The sequence below is a fragment of the Daktulosphaira vitifoliae genome, unplaced genomic scaffold, assembly GCF_025091365.1.
Source record: "Daktulosphaira vitifoliae isolate Bord-2020 unplaced genomic scaffold, ASM2509136v1 Scaffold_2, whole genome shotgun sequence".
NCBI classification, from domain to species: domain Eukaryota; kingdom Metazoa; phylum Arthropoda; class Insecta; order Hemiptera; family Phylloxeridae; genus Daktulosphaira; species Daktulosphaira vitifoliae.
Genome location: NW_026099573.1, coordinates 15,632,150 through 15,653,326, shown reverse-complemented (window position 1 = coordinate 15,653,326; position 21,177 = coordinate 15,632,150). Strand labels below are relative to the sequence as shown.

At 26.1% G+C, this 21,177-nt stretch overlaps 1 protein-coding gene across 1 annotated transcript; it reads right to left on the bottom strand.

The window, feature by feature from the left end:
- Positions 1-971: 971 nt before the first annotated feature.
- LOC126898009 (dynein regulatory complex protein 11-like) lies at positions 972-20,715 on the bottom strand. The gene is made up of 12 exons (XM_050671957.1): positions 20,342-20,715; positions 18,933-19,168; positions 18,115-18,259; positions 8,648-8,800; positions 8,144-8,535; positions 7,923-8,056; positions 6,588-6,615; positions 3,357-3,650; positions 3,076-3,299; positions 2,665-2,969; positions 2,290-2,528; positions 972-2,222 (listed from the first exon to the last, which is right to left on the bottom strand). Exons 1-11 carry the CDS (start codon positions 20,713-20,715, stop codon positions 2,525-2,527), a joined length of 2,289 nt encoding a protein of 762 aa, XP_050527914.1. The 3' UTR covers positions 972-2,222; positions 2,290-2,524.
- Between the last annotated feature and the right edge of the window lie 462 nt (positions 20,716-21,177).

Sequence of the window (21,177 nt, the reverse complement as noted above, 5' to 3'; positions counted from 1 at the left end):
ACTCTTTAATAAATTTATAAACTATAATTGTCAGCTCTTTTTACTCTTATCTTAATAATAAAACACAATGTGTCAACCGTAATCTTAAATGTAAAAACAAACTATATTTATGTTATATAAAAGTGATTCGTGTATTATTCACATATATTAATTTATATATATTATGCATACTTATCAATAAACAATAACATTACAAGAATAACACAATGATGATTGTTTAGGGATACAAAATAAAATAAAAGGCAGAGGAATTCTTCTCAGTCAGTGCTGAGGGCTTGAGAGAGTCTATCTTCAGATATTTGAGGACTGTGCTAATCGCACTCTCAATCATCGATACGTAAAGTTCGTATTCGAAACCATTGTCGAAATTCTCACTTGTTAATTTATGAATTTAACATTTGAGTTTATGTTATTTTGTTGTTACTAGATATTATAAAAAGTTATTACAAGAACAAAGAAAAATTATCAAGTAAGATTTAAAATTAATAAGAGTCAATACTTATATTAACACCCAATTATTTAGTATAGATACACCCAGAGAAAAACCTCGATCTATATAATAAATTCATTGTTCAATTTCATAAATATATCATTACTATTGAATCTATGATATATTTATCAATATGATAATTTTTTTTCTTGTCTTGAACAATAATTATTTATAAGAATAATTATTTTATTCGTATTAATAAAACATTATCATAAACCCTTGATAAAATTTTTCTATCAAAATTGATTGAGGTTTTTCTTTGGATGTATATACTTATATATTAATTATATTATTAATATAATTAATAATCTAATTAAAGAATGATAAAGCAATAGATCAAATATTTATATTAATATTTAAACTCCATTTAATTATTACTTGACTAGTTCGTACATTATACATAGTCACATTACATGGTATTCGTGAGATGGCCACCGCTTCTTCGTTGCCCCAGTATATTATTACAGGTATTTACCAGTTGGGTCATTAATAATATCTCTATAAGAGGAACTTTAATTATTTCTTTTCATATCTACTTGTCTTTATTGTTCTAAACTCTCGGACTCTACAACCTCGATAGAACCTCGTTGCTCACCAATTGACCAAATTCCCAAACATACCCAAACTTGGTCAGTATATATACATTATAAATATACATCCACATAGAACCTTATTTTTGTATTATTACAATTAAAAAAATAAATACATAAATAATATATTTGTTGTTCTATTTCTTTTTTTCTTTTTTTGTCTGTGAATCTGCCAACAGTTTCAATGATTTTTTAATAGCCAGCGGTTCCTTTAATTTATACCAATTGTGATAGAGTGATGGATTAACTTTTGGTTTAGACAATATAACTGGTATAAATTCTTTAGCATCCAGTGGTATATGCTTAAGTGTTAGTAGTCTTTCTAATGTTAGCACTTCAGTTACCATTTCAGAAATTATGTATAATGGATAGCCGTTCAATACAATAGCTAACGCAGTAACCGGGAAATCGCGATTAATTGCTGGGTAAGCCATTAGTATGTTGTACAAGTGCATTAAAGTCGAGCTATAATCAGCTACAGTAAATAATATTTTGCCAAATACTGGTATCTATAAAAATATAATTATAAAATATACCAAATATGGTATAAACAGGAATAAGAATGCAAGTTTCCACAGTAATGAATAAAATTAAAATTATGGTTTCAAAAAACTAGCTAGTAAATTATACTACACACGAGCTTTTCTTCTTTACATAACCAAGGACTTCTTGCATTCCCAACTATTATAATTCTATCGGTTTTCACTAAAGTTTTAAGAAACTTTCCAAGAAAAATTGATACTAGTTTAGGATTGAATTTCTTCAACTCTTTTGGAATTTTCTTATAAAACGAGACATCTATCATATCTAAAACTATTACAGCTGGTTGATATTCCTTGGCTAGCTATACAAATAAATAGATGATATTTAAACACAATTAGAGTTTTTGTAATATCAAGTAACACTTTTGATACTATGCCAGCTAATCTAGTAACATCTTTTTTGCTAGGATAATTTTCAAATATATTTTTATAATTGAGATGAATCTTCATTGAGCTGGTATGCCAACAAATAGCATCAGTTAATAAAGTCTTTCCAGATTTTTCCGGTCCGGCGATTAGAATTGTGGAAGCAAACTCGATATTTTTACAATTCCGTAGTTCTGGACAAGATAAACCAAAAATACATAATTCTTTTAATATCTAAATTATAAAAACCTTCTCGTATGAAACAAGCAATATAATTTTAAAGCAATAAATATTGACTAACTTGAGGAACATCACCAAGTCCATAAGGTTGGTCCATAAAGTATGGTTCTGACCATAATCTGTTAGCACTGAATGAAACTTCACCCTTAAACTCATCAAATTTTGCTTTTATTGTCTTTTTTATTATTCCATTTCGAACAAGTTCTTCAAATATTTCTCCTGGTTCAGGTAGTTTACTCTCTTTTTTTTTTTTTTTGGGTATACTTTTTTCTTTAATTTTAAGTTGCTTATACTTTTTACCTTAAAGTAAAAAATGTTTATATTAAAAACAAACTATCTCAAGATAATTTTTAATAACAATCAGATAATAATTTTTTTAGATAGTTAAATTTGAAGTTAACATCAACAACTGTTATTATATTTTAAAATATTCTACCGTAACGTAGCACCTCTATCTCGAGCAAATAAGGCTTTTAGATTTTCTAATTCATTGACAATAGTTCCATCTACTTCAGCTCTCAAATGAACTTTTGCGTTAGCGTACACATCGTCAGTTATCAAATCCTCTCGATATCCTCTATCTAATTTACCTTCAAACAATTTCCAATTACCAACGTATTCATCAAATACTTCTTTAAACATTTCTTTAAACTCGCTTGGTTCTGGAACAATTCCCAAGGTTCTTTTTTCTTGTCTCAATTTTTCTTCATTTTTCTGTTGAGCAATAAACTTATTTTTTTCCTAAAATAAATTTGATGTAAATAAAAATATTTAGTTATTTTAATTATTATTTAGGATAGCTAAATATTTTGTAATTAATAATTAACTATGATTAAAATTATATTACGATATTTTGTCGTTTAGCTTTTTCTTTTATAAGTTTAATTTTTTCTTTAGGCGTTTTTTCTTCAAGGTTCACAATTATTGTTGCTAATATTTTACCCATTTCTATTGTCATCCAACGACCAGTATGAAAAACAGCAGAACCTCCTAACGGTATTCGTTGATTTAGAGCTGACGAGTACTGAATTTTTGGAATTTTTAGCGATTTTAATACACCATCCGTCAACACTGATTTATTATAAAAAAGTTTAATAATAAAATGTAAAACGAATCACTTATACTCACCGATTGGCGGTAACCCAAGTATATCATCGTTATCAAATATTGTGGGGGTTAGATCAGGCCATGTAGGCAAATGAGTGCAATATTCAAAATAATTCCATATATAATTTCTAAGTTCATCTTTAATTTCATCCATGATATCATCTTTGTTGTATATATTCAAATTATTCTGAGCTCTTTCTATAGCCTTCCAAAATTTATTTGCTGATTGCATCTGAAGTGATCGAAAAGTATCTTTTTCGAGTTTTAAATCTTTTAGATCAACTAGTTTTTGTATACCACTAGGTTTATGTTTTCCTATATACAACATAGTTATCATGTTATGCTATTTTAATAATAAATTAACTTGAAATAAGGGTCTCGTAGCCGGGGTCGCATCTATGGAAGTAGTGGGTACACGTCCCTTGGGCGGCACAAAAACATAAATTATAGAGGGTAGACCCTTTTTAAAAATTAATCGGTGTGGCCAAATCGAATGCCCTAGTTGGCACAATTTTTAAAGGTAGTCCTGCTCGTATTAGTTATTAGGATATTAAGATATCTTATAATAATAATCTGAATAATTTTAATGGAATTTGTGATAAATCTATTTTCTGAGGCCAGAAATAGAGACTATAATTGAACGAATGGTGAAAAATAAATATCAACATTTTTTATTTTTATAAGTTTTATTAAGATCTAAACTTTCATATACTAAAATTTTTCATTTGATTAGACTAGAGATTTTTTCAAGATTTTGAAAAAGTTTAAACATTTTCAGTAAATTTAAAAAAAACAGTATCACAGTGAGGTCGTGGCATAGTTGGGACAAGTATAGGTTGTAGCGTGATACCACATATCACCTACTGCTCCTCCGTGATAAGAGAAAAAAAGGTTATGTTACGCTTCTTGTGGCACCAATGATATATTATATATTTTAATTGTATATTTTTATATTTGTCCTACTTTCACTGCCTTTTTGCATATAGAAAATAGATCGTGGGTATAAATTTGTTTTTTAACTTATAGTTCATAATGTAGGCTTTAAATTAACATATGTTTAAAAGACGCAGTAATTCCGAAACATTTAAAAAATTAAGTTGAAAAGTTGAGCTTAAAAAACTAATATTAAATAAAATTTAAATACCTAAGATTTCCCTGTAAAAAAAAGTTATTTTGATTTGTTTATTTTTCAAAAAGTTAAGGCAGTTTTAAGAGAAAAAATATCGAAATTTATCGATTTTAAAAATCGTAATTTTTTAGGAAATTTCCACCATTTACGGCGAACGATAGAAAATTGTTCAATTTTTGTGCGTAATGTCTTCAATTAGAAACAATTTTTGATCTTTTGACGTATCATTGAAAGAAATCAGTCCTTGAGAGCTTAAAAAAAGTAGTGACAAACACAAAAAACAAACAAAATGTTGCAAGTCAGACATATTTGAAATAAAAAGGTCTCTAATGTATTTTTAATTTTAAATAATTTTCAGTCGTGTCAGATTATGATGGTACAGTAGGAGTCAGTGTTGTGTTGTTATATTTCGGTTATCATCGTCATGAGAAGTACCTACCCTAACTAGTTGCTGTTAAAATATTGTTTCCGGTGGTCGCCATTCAAGATTACTTAACATACTTATGTGCTGGTCTGTGTCGTTTTGTTTACTTAAATCTGTCATAGCATTTTGAAAAATAAATGAATTATATTATCTATTTTTCATAAATACTTTAGGTATTTCTCTTTCATTAGAAATGCAATTTTTAGAAATCTGACCTTTTACTTGTCCACAGGGAGGATAAAAACAGAAACTTTTGCATTAATGATAACTTTTTCAACTTAACTTTTGAAAATGTTCCGGAAATACTGCATCCTTTAAACATTAAAACTAATGTTACGTACTATAAACTAAAAAAGAAAAACTTAACGTCTATGTGACCTAGTTAAAAAACTGTTTTATTTCAGTCCATTTTTTTTTAATTTTGTACGTTTTCCAAAGTCATGAAAACAAAGGAAGTGTCCCCCTCCAAAAAAATTCAATATGAAATTGTCTTTATTAAAAAAAAATACAGTTAGATTATGTTTTATTTTAAAATACCTTACAATGGTTTGCTAAAGTATTGAGGCTACCGATCTTTATAAAAGTTATATACAACTAATTTTCCTCTAATATATAAAATTCTCGTGTTGCGGTGTTTGTTGCCAAACTCCTCCGAAATAACTTGACCGATTTTCATAAAATTTTGTATGCATATCGGGTAGATTTGAGAATTGGTCAACATCTATTTTTTATACCCCTAAATGTTAAGGGTGATCCATCCTTTAGTTTTTTTTTTATTTTTTAGATAAAATTTTTTGTTTTTATTTTTTTATGGTACAGCATTCAAATATACATACAACCCAATCGAATATAATAACTGTAGTATGATAAATTCTTGAAAATTAAGAATTGTAATTTAAAATATATTCGTTACTTTAATAAAGAATAATTTATTAACCTAAATAAAGCATACTTTCATTGTCTACAACGCTTTCGATTATATGTACATTCCCAAACACTTATGGTAAGTTAGTTATTTTTATTGAACTAAAATAATATTTCCTAGAAATAATTTATATGGCAAAACAACGTTACGTTTGTCGAATCAGTTAGTTGAATATAAAGTTAAATTTATTTTGAATATTTCACATCTCATTAGTTAAGAAAATGACTTTGAATTTTGAACTGTCTTTTTTAGCTATGGCTATATGCGATGTACGGTTGCCTCATTGGTAACATTGCAGCTATTTACAATAGCGCTACGAGGTTCGAACCTCACAAGTCAAGGTGATAATTCTCAAAATTTTCTATTTAATGATGTCAATTAAAACTTACAAATTGAATTAAAAAAATTATGTTAAATAGTTCAACTATTTTTCAATAGAAACATTTTTAAATATCAACTTTAGAAGATCAAAAAAAAAAAAAAAGAAAAAATGACATTTTGAATCGAAATTTTGCATGGGTTATTTGTAGCATGAAAAATCAAATTCATTAATAATAATAAAAAAAAGATGTGACAGAAAAAATCTAATTGCAGATTCGAAATCAACGCAAAAATGGACTTTGAAAAATAAATTTGTGGTCTTTGATGAAAATTTTTTGTAGACCAGTAAATTTATTTATAATTAATAAGCAACGTTTTTTTGAAAAGTATTGCATCAAGCCATTCAAATTCAAATTAAAGCCATTTATACATGTTTACTATAAAAATAATAACTTCTTATTTTTATCCCAATTACTTGGGGTCGGTCATCCTTATTCTAAACTTCCATTTGACACGATCTCCCACATCATCATTTCATATTCAATTACATCTCTTCATCTCTTTTTTGGTCTTCTTCTACTTATCCTTCCTTCAACATTCATTTCTAAAATTGTTCTTACAGCTTTTGATTTTATTCTCTTCATATCATGACCAAACTATCTAAGTTTATAACCTTATTACATTAATGTAATTTTTCCGGGACTCCTTTTCTCATAAATATCCACTTTAAAACCTCTGTAGGTGTTCTATCATACGCTTTATCGAAATCTATTAATACCATGTACAGCTTTTTCTTTTTTTCCCTGTACGTTTCTATTAGTTATCTTAAATGATTATAAAAAAAATGGTTCCATCGTGGATTTTCCAGACAAAAAATTAGTGCTTTGTTACTGAAGTTTTTTCTCTTATTCTTTGGTCTTTTACCTTTTCTCAAGTATTCAAAATGTGGCTCATTAGCTTTATGTCTCGATAATTTCCACACTCCTGTATCTTATTTATCATTAAATGTCGACATTATAATTCTATTCCTCCATTCTTTTGCCAAAAACCACCTAATATTTTCCATACTTCTACTAACACTTCGTCTGGTCATACTGCTTTATTCTTTTTCATTGATATCTCCACATACATTTTGGCAAAACTATACACCGACTGTTGATCTGACCCAACCTCATTAGGTAGGTATTTCTAATCCCAATGCACATAGAACATAAAAGTAAAAAATACTTTGTAATTTTTTATAATTTCTCTGTAAAAATTACATTACTAAATTATTAAATATAAATTTCATTCTATATTTAATTAATATAATAAATTATTTATTCATATTTATATTTATACATAAAAAAACTTGTAATCAGGTTATAAATAAGGAAATAAATGTTCATTTTGTTTTTTGAATAGTCCATCAATTTCTTAAAATTCTTATGATAGTGATTATAATCACTGTTAGAAATCATCTATACTTGTCCCAACTATGACACGTCTACACTGTGCCACTACCCTACTTTGTTACTGCTTTTTATAATAAATAACATAAGTTTGTACCAAATTAATTACATTATTTTGTTAATAAAATGTCTGCTAAACAATTTTTTTTAAATTTTTATACTTTATAGCTTATAACAAAAGCTCCAGAAAGATAAATGTGGATTAGTATTATGTTTTAGTACAAATTTTAATAAAACTTAAAAAAAATTCTATTTTTGCCAATTTTGAATAAAAGTTGATGGCTTTTTATATTATTAGTGAAATACCTAAGAGAAAATTTCTCTTTTGTTCTTGAACTTTCAATTTTCTTTTTAACCGAAAACCTCTCCAAAAACGTTGAATTTTGATTGCATATTTATGTGCTTGTTCTTTTTTAGGTGGTATGTATTGACCACTTAAAATTCTTTGTCGGCTTCTTTGTTGAAATAACACTTAAATGTAAAATATATATATAATTTTAACTAAAATTATAATATACTACAGCTGTAAAAAAATATATTTATATATGTATAACCCACATTCATTAGCATAAATGCGATCTCGTGATGCCCTTATATGTTTTTGTATAAACAACAAAGCTTGAGTTCTTTCCAAGTCTTCTTCTGTAACCTTTTGAAATCTCGCCGGTGTCATTTCTTCCATAGACTTAAACGTTGTTACATCAAATTCCGATACTGAAGATTCTTCCCGTTTTAGATATATTATAGAACTTTCCTCTGTTTTCTCATTCTCATCAACTTCACTAAGAATATCGATTTCATTCTCTTGTTCCATTTTGTTATATATTTTATCAATTTTACTGTTTATTTCATTTAAGAATAATCTTCTGTCATTTTGAAAATACTTTGGTAATATGAGTTCAAATGAACTATACTGCACTTTCATTTTATTTAATGTCTCAATCACTGGACTAATATAAATAAAAAAATTATTTTTTTATTATATTGTACAGTTTATGAGCAATAGTTTTTGTAAGTACATCAGTTAATTAATTAATAGTTATAATTTAAAGTAGCACATACGTATAAATTGATAAATCTCCATCCATTAAAATTTGTTTTAATTCCATTAATCTTCCAAATAAAGGAATTAACAGTTTTTTAATCAAAATTCTAATTTGTGGTTGTATTATTGAGTCGTGGTATGCAGTCAATTCATTAGAGATCAATGTATACCTATTGATTATTACTTAAAAATAAAATTGAAGATAAAATATATTATATAATTAAATTTATTTAAATTAAAAATCGCACATCTAACATTTTAATTTTCAAAAACAATTTACATTTTTAAAATTAAACGTTATACAGAATGATTTTTTTTATCATAATCTACACAATTACTTACAAAATAAATAGAACTCGTTCATTTTCTATTCTAGTTACATATTATTCTTGAATTATTAGCTATGTAATACTTTTTAAGTTAATCCTTTATTTCTTATAACGAAACTCTATTTTTAAATGGGAATACATGTATTAAATTTAATAAAATGTTTGAGTTTTCAATTAATTTGAATTATTAATGAAACTTTATTTGTATATTAGACATAAAACTTTCAAGTCTCAAATTTTTTAATCGATATATAGAGTGTTCAGTAAGCAAGGAAGCAGGTTTCTATTGTTCTCATTGTTTAAAACAATTTACCTGTTTCCTTATTTACTGAACAAGTATGACTTTGCTATCACAGTAACGGAGTGTTTATTGTCAATTATCACTATTAATAGATGTACTTTCTGTATTGCCAGTTAGTGTATTTATAAACTCACAACAATGTGTGTTGCGGCCTATGTTATATCGAATGGCCGCTAAACTAAATGGCGCTTATCGCATATTGTATTTTATCTAAAACCAGTATACCGCGAGACATTGTTCAGTGCGTTACGAGAAATATATGAAAATGTAATAAACATAAATTTGAGCGTACAAATAATTTTTATTAATTTAATAATATTCCAGCTCACTCCTGATCAATGTGCTATAGTACCATTGATAACAAATGCTGTGTATCTGCGAATATGGACTTCATAATAAACCAATTAGCTACTTTTATTTGCTATCCCTCGTATATTATATATGCATATTAACTCAAAAATTTAAAAATGTTAAACCTAATATACGATTAAAGTTATATTAAATATTCAAATGACATTTACTAATGAATTAAAAACTCAAACATTTTATTAAATTCAAAATATGTGTTCCCATTTCAAAAATTTGGAAGTTGACTTATAAAAAAAAAAAAAAAACGGTAGTGCAGTGGGAGCGTGGCATAGTTGGGACAAGTATCTGACAGTAATTAAAATCACTATCATAAGAATTTTAAGAAATTGATGGACTATTCAAAAGAAAAATTCAAACTCAAAAATAGTTATAGAAAAATTGCAAAAAAATCATTGCCACAGGCACGGCCATCCTTACGATTTGCGGGCAAAAATGTCCTTTTTTTTTTTGCTCATCAAAAGCCGGGGTACCAGGCTAGTACCTAGGGCCAAATAATTTTATACCAACAAAATATAGATAACAACACTTCATTTTTATTCATTATTACAACTAAAAATACAACAAAAATATTTTCATACAAATTTTAAAAACTTATAAAGAAAAAAATTAAATAAATATTTATTGTGAATTTTAAAATAAAATAATTTATGACTCCTTTGTATTAAAATTCATGAGTACCTACAGTCGCTTTTTAATATTAGTAAAAAATTTGCTTTAATTTAATAAAATTAAAAGAATAAAAAACAATGTCTTATTTAAACTGACCTCCGTCAAAACAATTTAAAATACATAAAATTAATTTTTCTGGCTTTTATTTCGGCAAACTTTTCAATAATATCGTCATAATCTAAATTTTTACACAGATCACGTCCGATTGAAATAATTGCTAGATCAGAAAGACGATTTTGTGTCATAGATGTCCTTAAATAATTTTTTATGATTTTTAACTTGGAGAAACTTCTCTCTGTGCTTGCTGTGGTTATTGGAAGGGTCAATAATATTCTCAATGCTATAGAAATGTTTGGAAATGAACCACATGTTGTTTCTATTAAATTAAGACATTCTATAAAAGTCATTTGTTTGTTCTACAAAAAATTTTTAATTCGTCAAAAAGTTGTATACCATTTATATCATAATTTTCACTATCTTTTAATACAATTTCTAAATCCATACAATGTTTTCTTAAAGTTTCATCGTCAAATGATTTTAAATTTTCAATATTATATAAAAATCCAAAATATTCTGAATGATGAGATAGTTGCTAAAAACGTTCATTAATTGATACGATTGCTTGATCTATTACGGATAGAAAATAATCTTCGTAAAATGTTTGTTCAGCTGAATTTAGACGTGCATTTTTGCTTTCATAATTGAACTGCCAAACTTTTTTTTTAATTCTAGATTGTGCTAAAAACTGTTTGAATATCAAGTCCTTCACATAAATTTTGCGCAATTTTTTTTTGACGACTCATACTCTTCATTTCTAAAATTATAAAAAAAATCTTTAAGACCACTTAACAACTGTACATCATTACTAAATTCCATACTTTTGCTCTGGAGACTTACTTTATTTATAGCAGATAACAGTTCGTACCAAATAACAACGCTTAAAATAAAGTCATAATAAAATTCATAGTTTGATTCACTAATATCTATTAAAGCATCATGTACTTGGCATAATTGAAAACGGATATGCTCTTTAATAATAAGAATAAATTCTTTGAATTATCCCGAAAAATGTCATAGCAGCTGGTACGGATGATGCCATACCTCTGAGAAGTAAATTAAGGCTGTGAGTAGTGCACGGAATAAAAAAAGCACTTGGGTTTTCAAAAAGGATTCTTGATTGCACTCCTTGATAATGATATATCATATTCGCCCCGTTGTCATACGCTTGGCTACGACAATTATCTAAGATGTTCATTAGTTTCAATTGTGCTTTTATTTCCTCTGTTAAATTCAAGCCAGTCTTACTTGTAGTATGAATGAAACATATAAAATATTCATTTTTTTCATATTTGAAAATTTTCGAAATTTCTATAACGCGCAATAAAAATGTAAGCTGTTCCTTGTGACCTTTATCAGGAGTTCCATCTAATAAAATTGTGAAATATTTACTTTGTCTTACTCGATTTATTATTTCATCACGTATTTTTGTGGCAATAATATTAATAAGTTCATTTTGTATCCTAGGACCTAAATAATGATCATGGATGTCATTATTATATACACGTTTTAAATGATCAGCCACAATTAAATCAAAATTTGCAATCATTTGAAGTAAGCCTAAAAATTTACCATTATTAGCTGTATTAAACTGAGAACTTGTGCCATGAAAAGCGTCATTATGCTCAGCTAATAATTTTATAAATGCAATTATTTGTTTAAGAATATTCCTCCAACGTTCTTTTTCAATATTTACGTTTCTTTGAATATTATTATCTATAGTTGTATGGAGATTAAGTCTCATACGTAGTTGTAGCCATTTTTCTTGAGCTGTATTATGTAAAATAGATAATTCGTGCTCTTTTAAACGTTCACTTATCTGTTTCCAATTATAAAATCCTTCTGACGCCAATGATGAAGTTGAGTTTGAAGAAAATAAAAGACAAAAGAGACAAAAAACTCGATTTAAAAATTTAGAATATAAAAGCCAATTTCCTACCACTTTTTCACAATTGCCTATTATTCGATTATAATATGTTATGCTGAATTTTCTACCTTCGTCGTTTGATGGAAAATTATAATTTATAATTTTTGTAGGTGAGTTCTTTGCAAAATAAACTCGTAATTTATCTGAAATCTTTTGCCATTTACCTGGATCGTCATTATCAATTTCATCGTCCTGTACCTTTTTGCTCTCTGTATCTTCTTGGAGTAGTAAATCTTTTGATGGTTGTTGAAGATTTTCATTTATTTCATTCTGTTTAGTCTTGCTACTGGATTATAATTCTTTTGTCTCAATAGTAATATTGCCTAACAATAATTTGTGTTCGTTATATTCAATGTTAACTTTACTACTACTTTCGGCAACACAATCATTTTCATCTTTTTTTAAAAATTTACATAAAAAGTTTTTTAAAAGTTTATTCTGCTCTTTTTGAACATTTTTAAGTTTTCGCTTTTCAGCACCACTTTTAAATTTTCTATATTTATCACGTAATCGGCCACTCATTTTATTTTGGTACCCGATATTTAAGCTCCAACGACGACGAAAAACGAACACATACTAAAAATTACTGGTACAATTTGTTTATTTCGGTGAATAAATGGTTTTAATACTATCACTATTTTTTTTACGAAATTCGTCGATCAAAATAACTTGCCTTGCCTAATCGCGTATCTCGGAATGTATGTGCATATACCGTGTTGAGTGAAAAATGGAGATGGGGAAATTAGTAAATCAATTGATTTATATAATCCATATAAATTATATAAATTTATACAATATTTCGACGTTTACCTTTATAATGTTTTAAATTGTATTTCAAACGTATTAATTCTGTTCAAATAGCAGGTTGTTCTAATTAATCAGTCAATTGATTTGTTTTTTCGTACATACAATTGTATTCTATGTATGTATCACACATATGATATACAAATTTTAAAAATATAATCACAAGAACTAATTAATTTTAAATGAAATTGCCAATATCAAATTTTTTTTTTAAAGTACAAGCAGTAGCGGGAAGTTTACATCATCTAGTGCAAGTAGGAAAATTTTCTCAATGACCTTTTTTTCTTTTTTGCTCATCAATATTTCTCCAAGTCTGATATTTTTGTGCGAGGCCCGAATAGTGCTAGGCCCAAGGCTTGGACCCTGCTTGCCCCCCCTCCAAGGACCACCGTGGCCACAGGCAATGATTATTACTAAATAGGTAAACGTTTGTCGCATTCGTTTTTTGATAAAATTGGCAATTTAAGCTAATTCAAATGTTAAAATTAATTTTTTCGACTCAAAAGAAAAAAAATGAAATATATGATATTGTTAAATCAATATTATATAATATTCTTGAAAATCAGTGTACTCCATTATAAGGTATATTAAAATAAATTAAAATACAATACCCAGAATTTTAACACGAAAATAGCACATTTTTGAATATGATAACCATGTACACTATATCTTGAAATTTTTATTTCATAGTATAGTATATTACATAAGCTTTACTTTAAGATTAAATAAAAGTCTCAAAATTTTTGGAAAATTTTCAAAAATTGAGTTGAAAATGTTTAACTTGCATGTTGTAAAATGTTATTTTAAATCCCCCCTGTAGTCAGGTCAAAAGACAGATTTAAAAAAAAGGTATATCAAATGAAAGAAGTAAATACAAAATATTTATGAAAAAATAATTGTATTGATCCATACATTTTTCAAATAATTAAGGTAATTTAAAGCTGAAAAAATAAAATATGAAATCATAAATTTTAACACAAAAATAGCATTTTTTTAACTACGGCAGCCATTTTCACGTAGAAGATAAGTTGTCGGGATATATATATATATATTTAAATTTATAGTACATAAAATAAGTTTTAATTTGACATATGTTTAAAGAACCCTGTATTTCCGGAACATGTTTAAACCTTAAGTTGAAAAAGTTGAGTTTTGTAAAAAAGTTGCTATTTAAATCCCCACTATGGGCAGGTAAAGAGTCAGATTATCATAAAATTTATATAAAATGAAAGAGAAATATCTATGGTTTCAAAATAAAAATAAATTATTATGGTTTGTTAATTTTTCAAAAATCTATGGAAATTTTTAGAAAAAAAAAAAATGTTGAAAATTACCGATTTTTTAAATTGTAGTTTTTTTGGAGATTTCCCCCATTTGCGTGGAACGAAGGAAATTTTTTCAATTTTAGAGCATAATATTTTCAACTAGATACAATTTGTGATCTTTTGATGTATCGTTAAAAGAAATCAGTTCGGTGAGAGCTGAGAAAAAGTGGTAACAGACATAAAAAAAAAAAAAAAAAACACATCATAGTAAAACCAATACCTTCTCAGCTTTGCATCGAAACTAAAAGGAACAACTGAAGCAATATCTTATATGGAGTTATTCAAAATTAGTAATTATTATTTATAAAAGTTTGTAAGTTATGACAACAAAATAATTTTATTTAAAAAGTTATTAATAATGTATAAAAATTTATAAAGAACAACAATAATTTAAAATAAATAATAAATACTTAAATACAGAGAAATTTCCAAACATTTGATTAAAACATATTAATAACACTAGTTTACAAATAAAAAAAATTTTTCTGACCTATGACTTATGATAGTCATTTTTTATGTAAAATCGTCCACTGAGTCCGAAAATGAAGTCCAAAATACAAAAAGTAGAACAGTTTTTGAGTTATTGCGAAATTAGCGTTTTTCGTGTACCGCGAAAAAACGTTTTCATTATATTCTAAATATCTTTAATTGCATTCAACCGATTTTCATTTTTTTTACATAAAATTAAACAATATTAATTTACCTATAACTTTTATCTGAATCAATTTTTTATCTGACTCTTTTCTCGTTTGCTATCTACGAATTTACCACTGAATTTTTATCATTTCTTTCAAATTGTCAGAAAAAATTCAAAGTTTTACGTAAAATACACCAATAAAAAATAAATTTATCAACAATAATTTCAATAGACGTCATACTCTAATACATAACAAAGAAAATGATATATTATTTTGTAAAATTGATAAAAAAATGAATAAGTTATGCGCGATTGAAAAATAAAACAAATTTCCTAAAATCAGAGTTTTCTAATTCGATGCTATAATTTTTTTTATAAAATATAGGAAAATTACTCACAATACTACTTTTCAAAACAAAATTTCGATTTTTTAAATAACTTAAGGTTATTTCATATAGTTTTATTGGGACATTTTTAAATTGAGTTAATTTTACAGTTTGGTGGGGTTGTGATAAATTTTCGCATTTAAAAAAAAATGATAATTCTCTAAAAATATTAAGTAATTTTCTATAGAATTAATAAAATTGAAATTGTTTTTGCATGGATTTAAAAAATTATTTTAAATATAGTAAATTTAACATATAATCGATAAAATAAATAATTAAGTTTTACAAAAAAGAAAACAATTATAATTTTCACTATATTTTTTGTAATTAGTTTTATGATAACCAAAGAATAATTTTTATTTAATTAAAAATAGGACGCATTAGTCTTAATATTTCTTTTATATGTTTCATTGTTTTCTCTTATAAGAAACCAATAATAGTCACCCATCATTATTTCATCCCAAAACCCATAGTAACGACATTCTATATCATTTATTTGTTGATAAAAACGTTCACCATGCTCATCGCTTTCATTTCCTGATTTTCAGGAAAAAATCTAAGTGTGCATGAAGAAAATGTATTTTCAATGACATGTTCACCCCTATTTCCGATAAAATTAAAAATATACATGTTTCTTTTATTCAAAAAATAATAAAATTATAAAATGTACTGTTTACCTATTTTTGAATAGTTTATCAATAAATCGTCTACTATTTCTCTATAATTTAAAATTTTGAAGTTTCCTAAAAAAGAATATACAACCAAACGAAACGAGTTTGGTTGTAAACGCATCGGACAAATGTGGAAACACAGTTTTCAAATAAGTAAAGGAATTTCCATTTTTATTTAAAGCTTTAACAAAATTTTTAAAAAGTCCAAGTATAATATGTAAAGGTGGCAGGATTATTCTATTTATATTAACAAGAGGATTGAATTTGACATTTTCTTTGCCCACTGTTAAGTTTACTCGATCTGGCCAATATTTTCGTGTTTAATGTTCTTGACGTGCTCGACTATCCCATGTACACAAAAAACACATGTATTTTGTGTATCCTTGTTGCAAGCCAGTTACCATTGCAATGACTTTAAGGTTTGCCCAAATTTTCCAATTGTGTTGATTGTAGTTGATTAGAGAAAGTAATTAGAGATAGCCATTGATTCATACGATTCTTTCATATTTACAGCATGCGCTAATGGAATTGAAAGTTTGATGTTTCCTTATGCAGTAAAACTGCTTTCAGACTTAGTTTATTGATATCAAAAAACAAACGCCATTCGGTTGGATCATATGGCTCACCAAATTCTTTAAACAAACCGTAAATGTCGTTACAATAACAAACATTGTTTTTTTTTTTATATAATATTGAGCATAATATTTCTGACGACTTCTGTAAAATGTAACTTTTACTTGTGATTTTAATCAATTTTATTCTTGCAATCTTGACGCCAATAACTCTGATTTTTCCTTTGAGAGTTTCAAATGTCTTATTAAATCATTAAGTTCAGTTTGGGTAAAAAGCTTCGGAATTTTTTCATGTTGAAAACTAATGTCAGTCTTACACTCGGCATGATTACTTGGTTCGGGCGATTCACTATATTCTTTTTTCCTTTTGGAAAAACAGGATATTTAACTGAGAGTGAATGTGGAACTGGTTTTGACATGATGTTTGCATTTAAGGAAATTTGTTTTATTTTTCAATCGCGCATAACTTATTCATTTTTTTATCAATTTTACAAAATAATATATCATTTTCTTTGTTATGTATTAGAGTATGACGTCTATTGAAATTATTGTTGATAAATTTATTTTTTATTGGTGTATTTTACGTAAAACTTTGAATTTTTTCTGACAATTTGAAAGAAATGATAAAAATTCAGTGGTAAATTCGTAGATAGCAAACGAGAAAAGAGTCAGATAAAAAATTGATTCAGATAAAAGTTATAGGTAAATTAATATTGTTTAATTTTATGTAAAAAAAATGAAAATCGGTTGAATGCAATTAAAGATATTTAGAATATAATGAAAACGTTTTTTCGCGGTACACGAAAAACGCTAATTTCGCAATAACTCAAAAACTGTTCTACTTTTTGTATTTTGGACTTCATTTTCGGACTCAGTGGACGATTTTACATAAAAAATGACTATCATAAGTCATAGGTCAATTTTGTTGTAAACTAGTGTAACTAATAGCATCGATAGTTATGTGGGACAGAAAATATTGTTATTCAAGATGGTAACGTGCGTAAATGAGGCTAATGGCTTTCTAGTAGATTAAGCTATACTGTATTCTTTTCTTACAGCTAGAAATTTAGTTGGTATAAGTCAACTTTAATTTAATTTTGCAATTAATTAAATTATTATATTTTCATCACATTTGTGTGAAATATTTTTTTTACATAAAATAAGAAAAAATTACAATATTCTAAATGGCGTGAAATGATTTTTGTTTTAAAAAAAATAATCATCATTATTATCAAACTAATTTATGCTTTAAGCTAATTTTATAAACAATAATTAGACCTACATCGAAAATTCAATAAGCACAAAATCATTGATTATTAGTTATTTTTACTTGAATACGTAGTAAAGTAAAACTAATTTTTGGGAAAAGTATTATCTTTATTTAAAAAATTATATCATAGTTTAAAAACAACTTATAACTATTAAAACATTTTATACCTGACATATAATCCAGAGATAATGTCTCTAGCTTCCGTTTTATCAGTATAAAGACCTCCAACCACAAATATTTGATCTTCTTTTTGAATATCAATTAATTTTTCTACGGCCTGCTTCCATCTAAAATTACCAATATAATTCATTTCTGCGATAAAAAATAGATTAACAAGTGACTTTATAAAAAATTATTTTTAAATAAAATGTATAATAAGCATGATTACTTTTGTTACCATGATGAATTTTAAATATAAAAAAAAAAACTAAAAGGTAAAATTTGTTTGAAAATTGTAACTTTTGATTATAATATTATACTAAAACTTAATTCTTTGTGTGTTTTACTTATAGAATACGTGAATTTCAAATTTCATTAATTATTGCATAATTTTCCGCATTTAAAAATTTGAGACTATATAGTTTTGCCATCAAATACAGTGAAATAACCATTTAAAAACCCTTCAATTTATTTTCTAAATCCGTAATTTTTTGACTTAAAAAATATTTATTATCATAGTAAATAAAATAATATACCATGATAGAACTACAATAAAATTCTATAAAAATAAATCTTTATATTTTTTTAAAAATAAATTGTAATTTAAACTGGAGAAGAATAAAAACTATGAAATTAAAATTTAATTGTTTAGACTTAAAAGTGGTAATAACTCACTTATTTCAATTAATTATATGTTTATTAATTATATTAATATTTTTATTAAATAATTAACACATTCAAATTTAGTTATTATCTCTCTTTAATAATTTCAGTTTATTTTTGTTAAAAAGTTCTCTTTTTAAAGCAGCTTCATTCATCCTTATACCTTCTCTTCTTGTATTAGTAGGTAAGTACTTAACAACCCTACTATTAAATTCTTCTTGTGTAGGATAATTTAGATCAGCTGTTGTAATAATTCGTTTAGCTTTTTTTTCTTCTATATTACGACGACATTCTACTTCAGAGCTAATAATGTTTTTTCTTATATGTTTAGTGGGTTCATCTAAGTGTGGAACTGCATTAGTAACAACATTTAAATCTGTCATCAAGTTATTAAATGTTCTACAAAAGTTTAATATTTTCATTAATTAAATTTCACTTAAAATATTAAATTGTATTTTTTCTGGTTAAGTATATTTTTTGGTGGAAATTAACTGTGAAGAAAATGATGAGATAAAATTATTATAAAGGATTTATTATTTAAAATTAAAGGTATGAGGATTATATGAATATTATTCGTTTATACCGAGTGATTTTTTATGATGAAATACTTAATTAATCGAAAAATAAAAGTAATATTGCTAATTTAATTTTAGTTAATGTGTTACTCAATTTAACAATCATAAAGTATTTTGTTCTTTTATCTCTTATACCTTAGTAACACACAGAGTTAACGAGATTATTTAATAGTTAATTATCTAATTAAAAAAATGGCTAAGTGATAATAAATGTTGGTTCACTATTTCAGAAATTATTAACCTTTTTAATATCTTGGATGGAGGAGTGAGATCTAGAAATATCTAGTGATATAATTTACAGAACCGGCACCTAACTTCTGAAATACTGGTTCAAGAGTTATCATCGATCCGTAATTTTCTTAGATCATTATTTAATACATAAGCTAGCTAAATATGTATATTAAAATTAAAAAACATGCTTATAAAGGAAGAATATTTCATAATTGATAAAATGAGAAAAACAATTAATTGTTTTCAATGACAAGATACATATTTAACTATCTTATAAAATAGGAAATAATCTAATTAAGAAAGTTTCTAGTCGACAACAACTTTTGGACTAATATTTCAGGAGCTATTAACAATTTAAAGTAATGGTATGAAGTGGATGTTGCTGTTTTTATCACTAGTCTTTCCAATGCCGTATTCTTCGTATCACCTAGGTATAAAAATGAGTATAACAACAAAAGTACAAGTCCAAAAGTTGTTATCGACCAGACATTTTCTTAATTAGATAATTTTCTATTAAATAACTTTGTTTATTAGGGGTGTTGCCATTTGAGAAATTAAAGTTGACACCCTTATAAGGTATAAGGTATTAGGTATGACCTAAAAGAAACAAATAAAGAAGTTATTAATATTATTTTTGTTTTTCAATCAATTAGATTGTTCATATAAATTAATCACAATATATATTTTGATTTTAGAGATAACGGTTGATAAATGTATTGATAGTTTCAAGCTTAACGTTAAAATTATTTTTAGTAATTTCACTTGCTTTATTGTAGAATCTTTCACTGCATGCTCACAATTATCCTCTTGTTCTATTTGAATAATTGCATCATTAGTTTCAATAATTTCATTCTTTACTTTATTAGTTTTTGTTTCTAGTTGGATAATTGAGTGTTCTGTAGTACCTAATGAATCTTTCTGTGTATTAAATTGAGTTATAGTTACAACTGGTTCAATTCGGGTTGAGTAAATTTCAACAGTTTTTTTTGCATCACAAGTTTTTATAGAACAACCAATATTATTTTGGCGATCATTTTGTTCTTGAAGTATTGAATTTACTGACTGATTGAAAACTTTTTCATATTCCAGATTCAATGAACCTTCTTTTACATTTTTAAACAAACTTTTTACTGTGCACATTGTTTGATTTACATTGAATACCTTGTAACGTTTCACGGGTTGTGGCATACGACAATTAGATATCAGTTTTCTTGTCACCGGATCCTTCAAAACTCGGAAATATAATAACTATAAAAAAATGATTGTTTTTAAATATAAAAAAGTACTGTCATAGATTCTGTTATTTATTTATATTTCTATCAAACCATATTATTTCCTTTTCTAGGCCACCCTTGGGTTAGGCACAATTGCCACTAGTGCCTTTCATACTGAGGCGTGCCAAGAGATCTTAATTTTTAGTCTAAATAAAACGCTTATATACGGTTAGTTTTGTTAGTTAATAGAGTCGGCTTGACTTTATGTATAGTATAATTCATCAAATAGACAATATATTGGTTTAATTACACTAATAATATTAAACATAAAAATTACCAACGTCAACTCGATTTTGGAGAAATTAAAAACTTAAGTTATAAAACACTT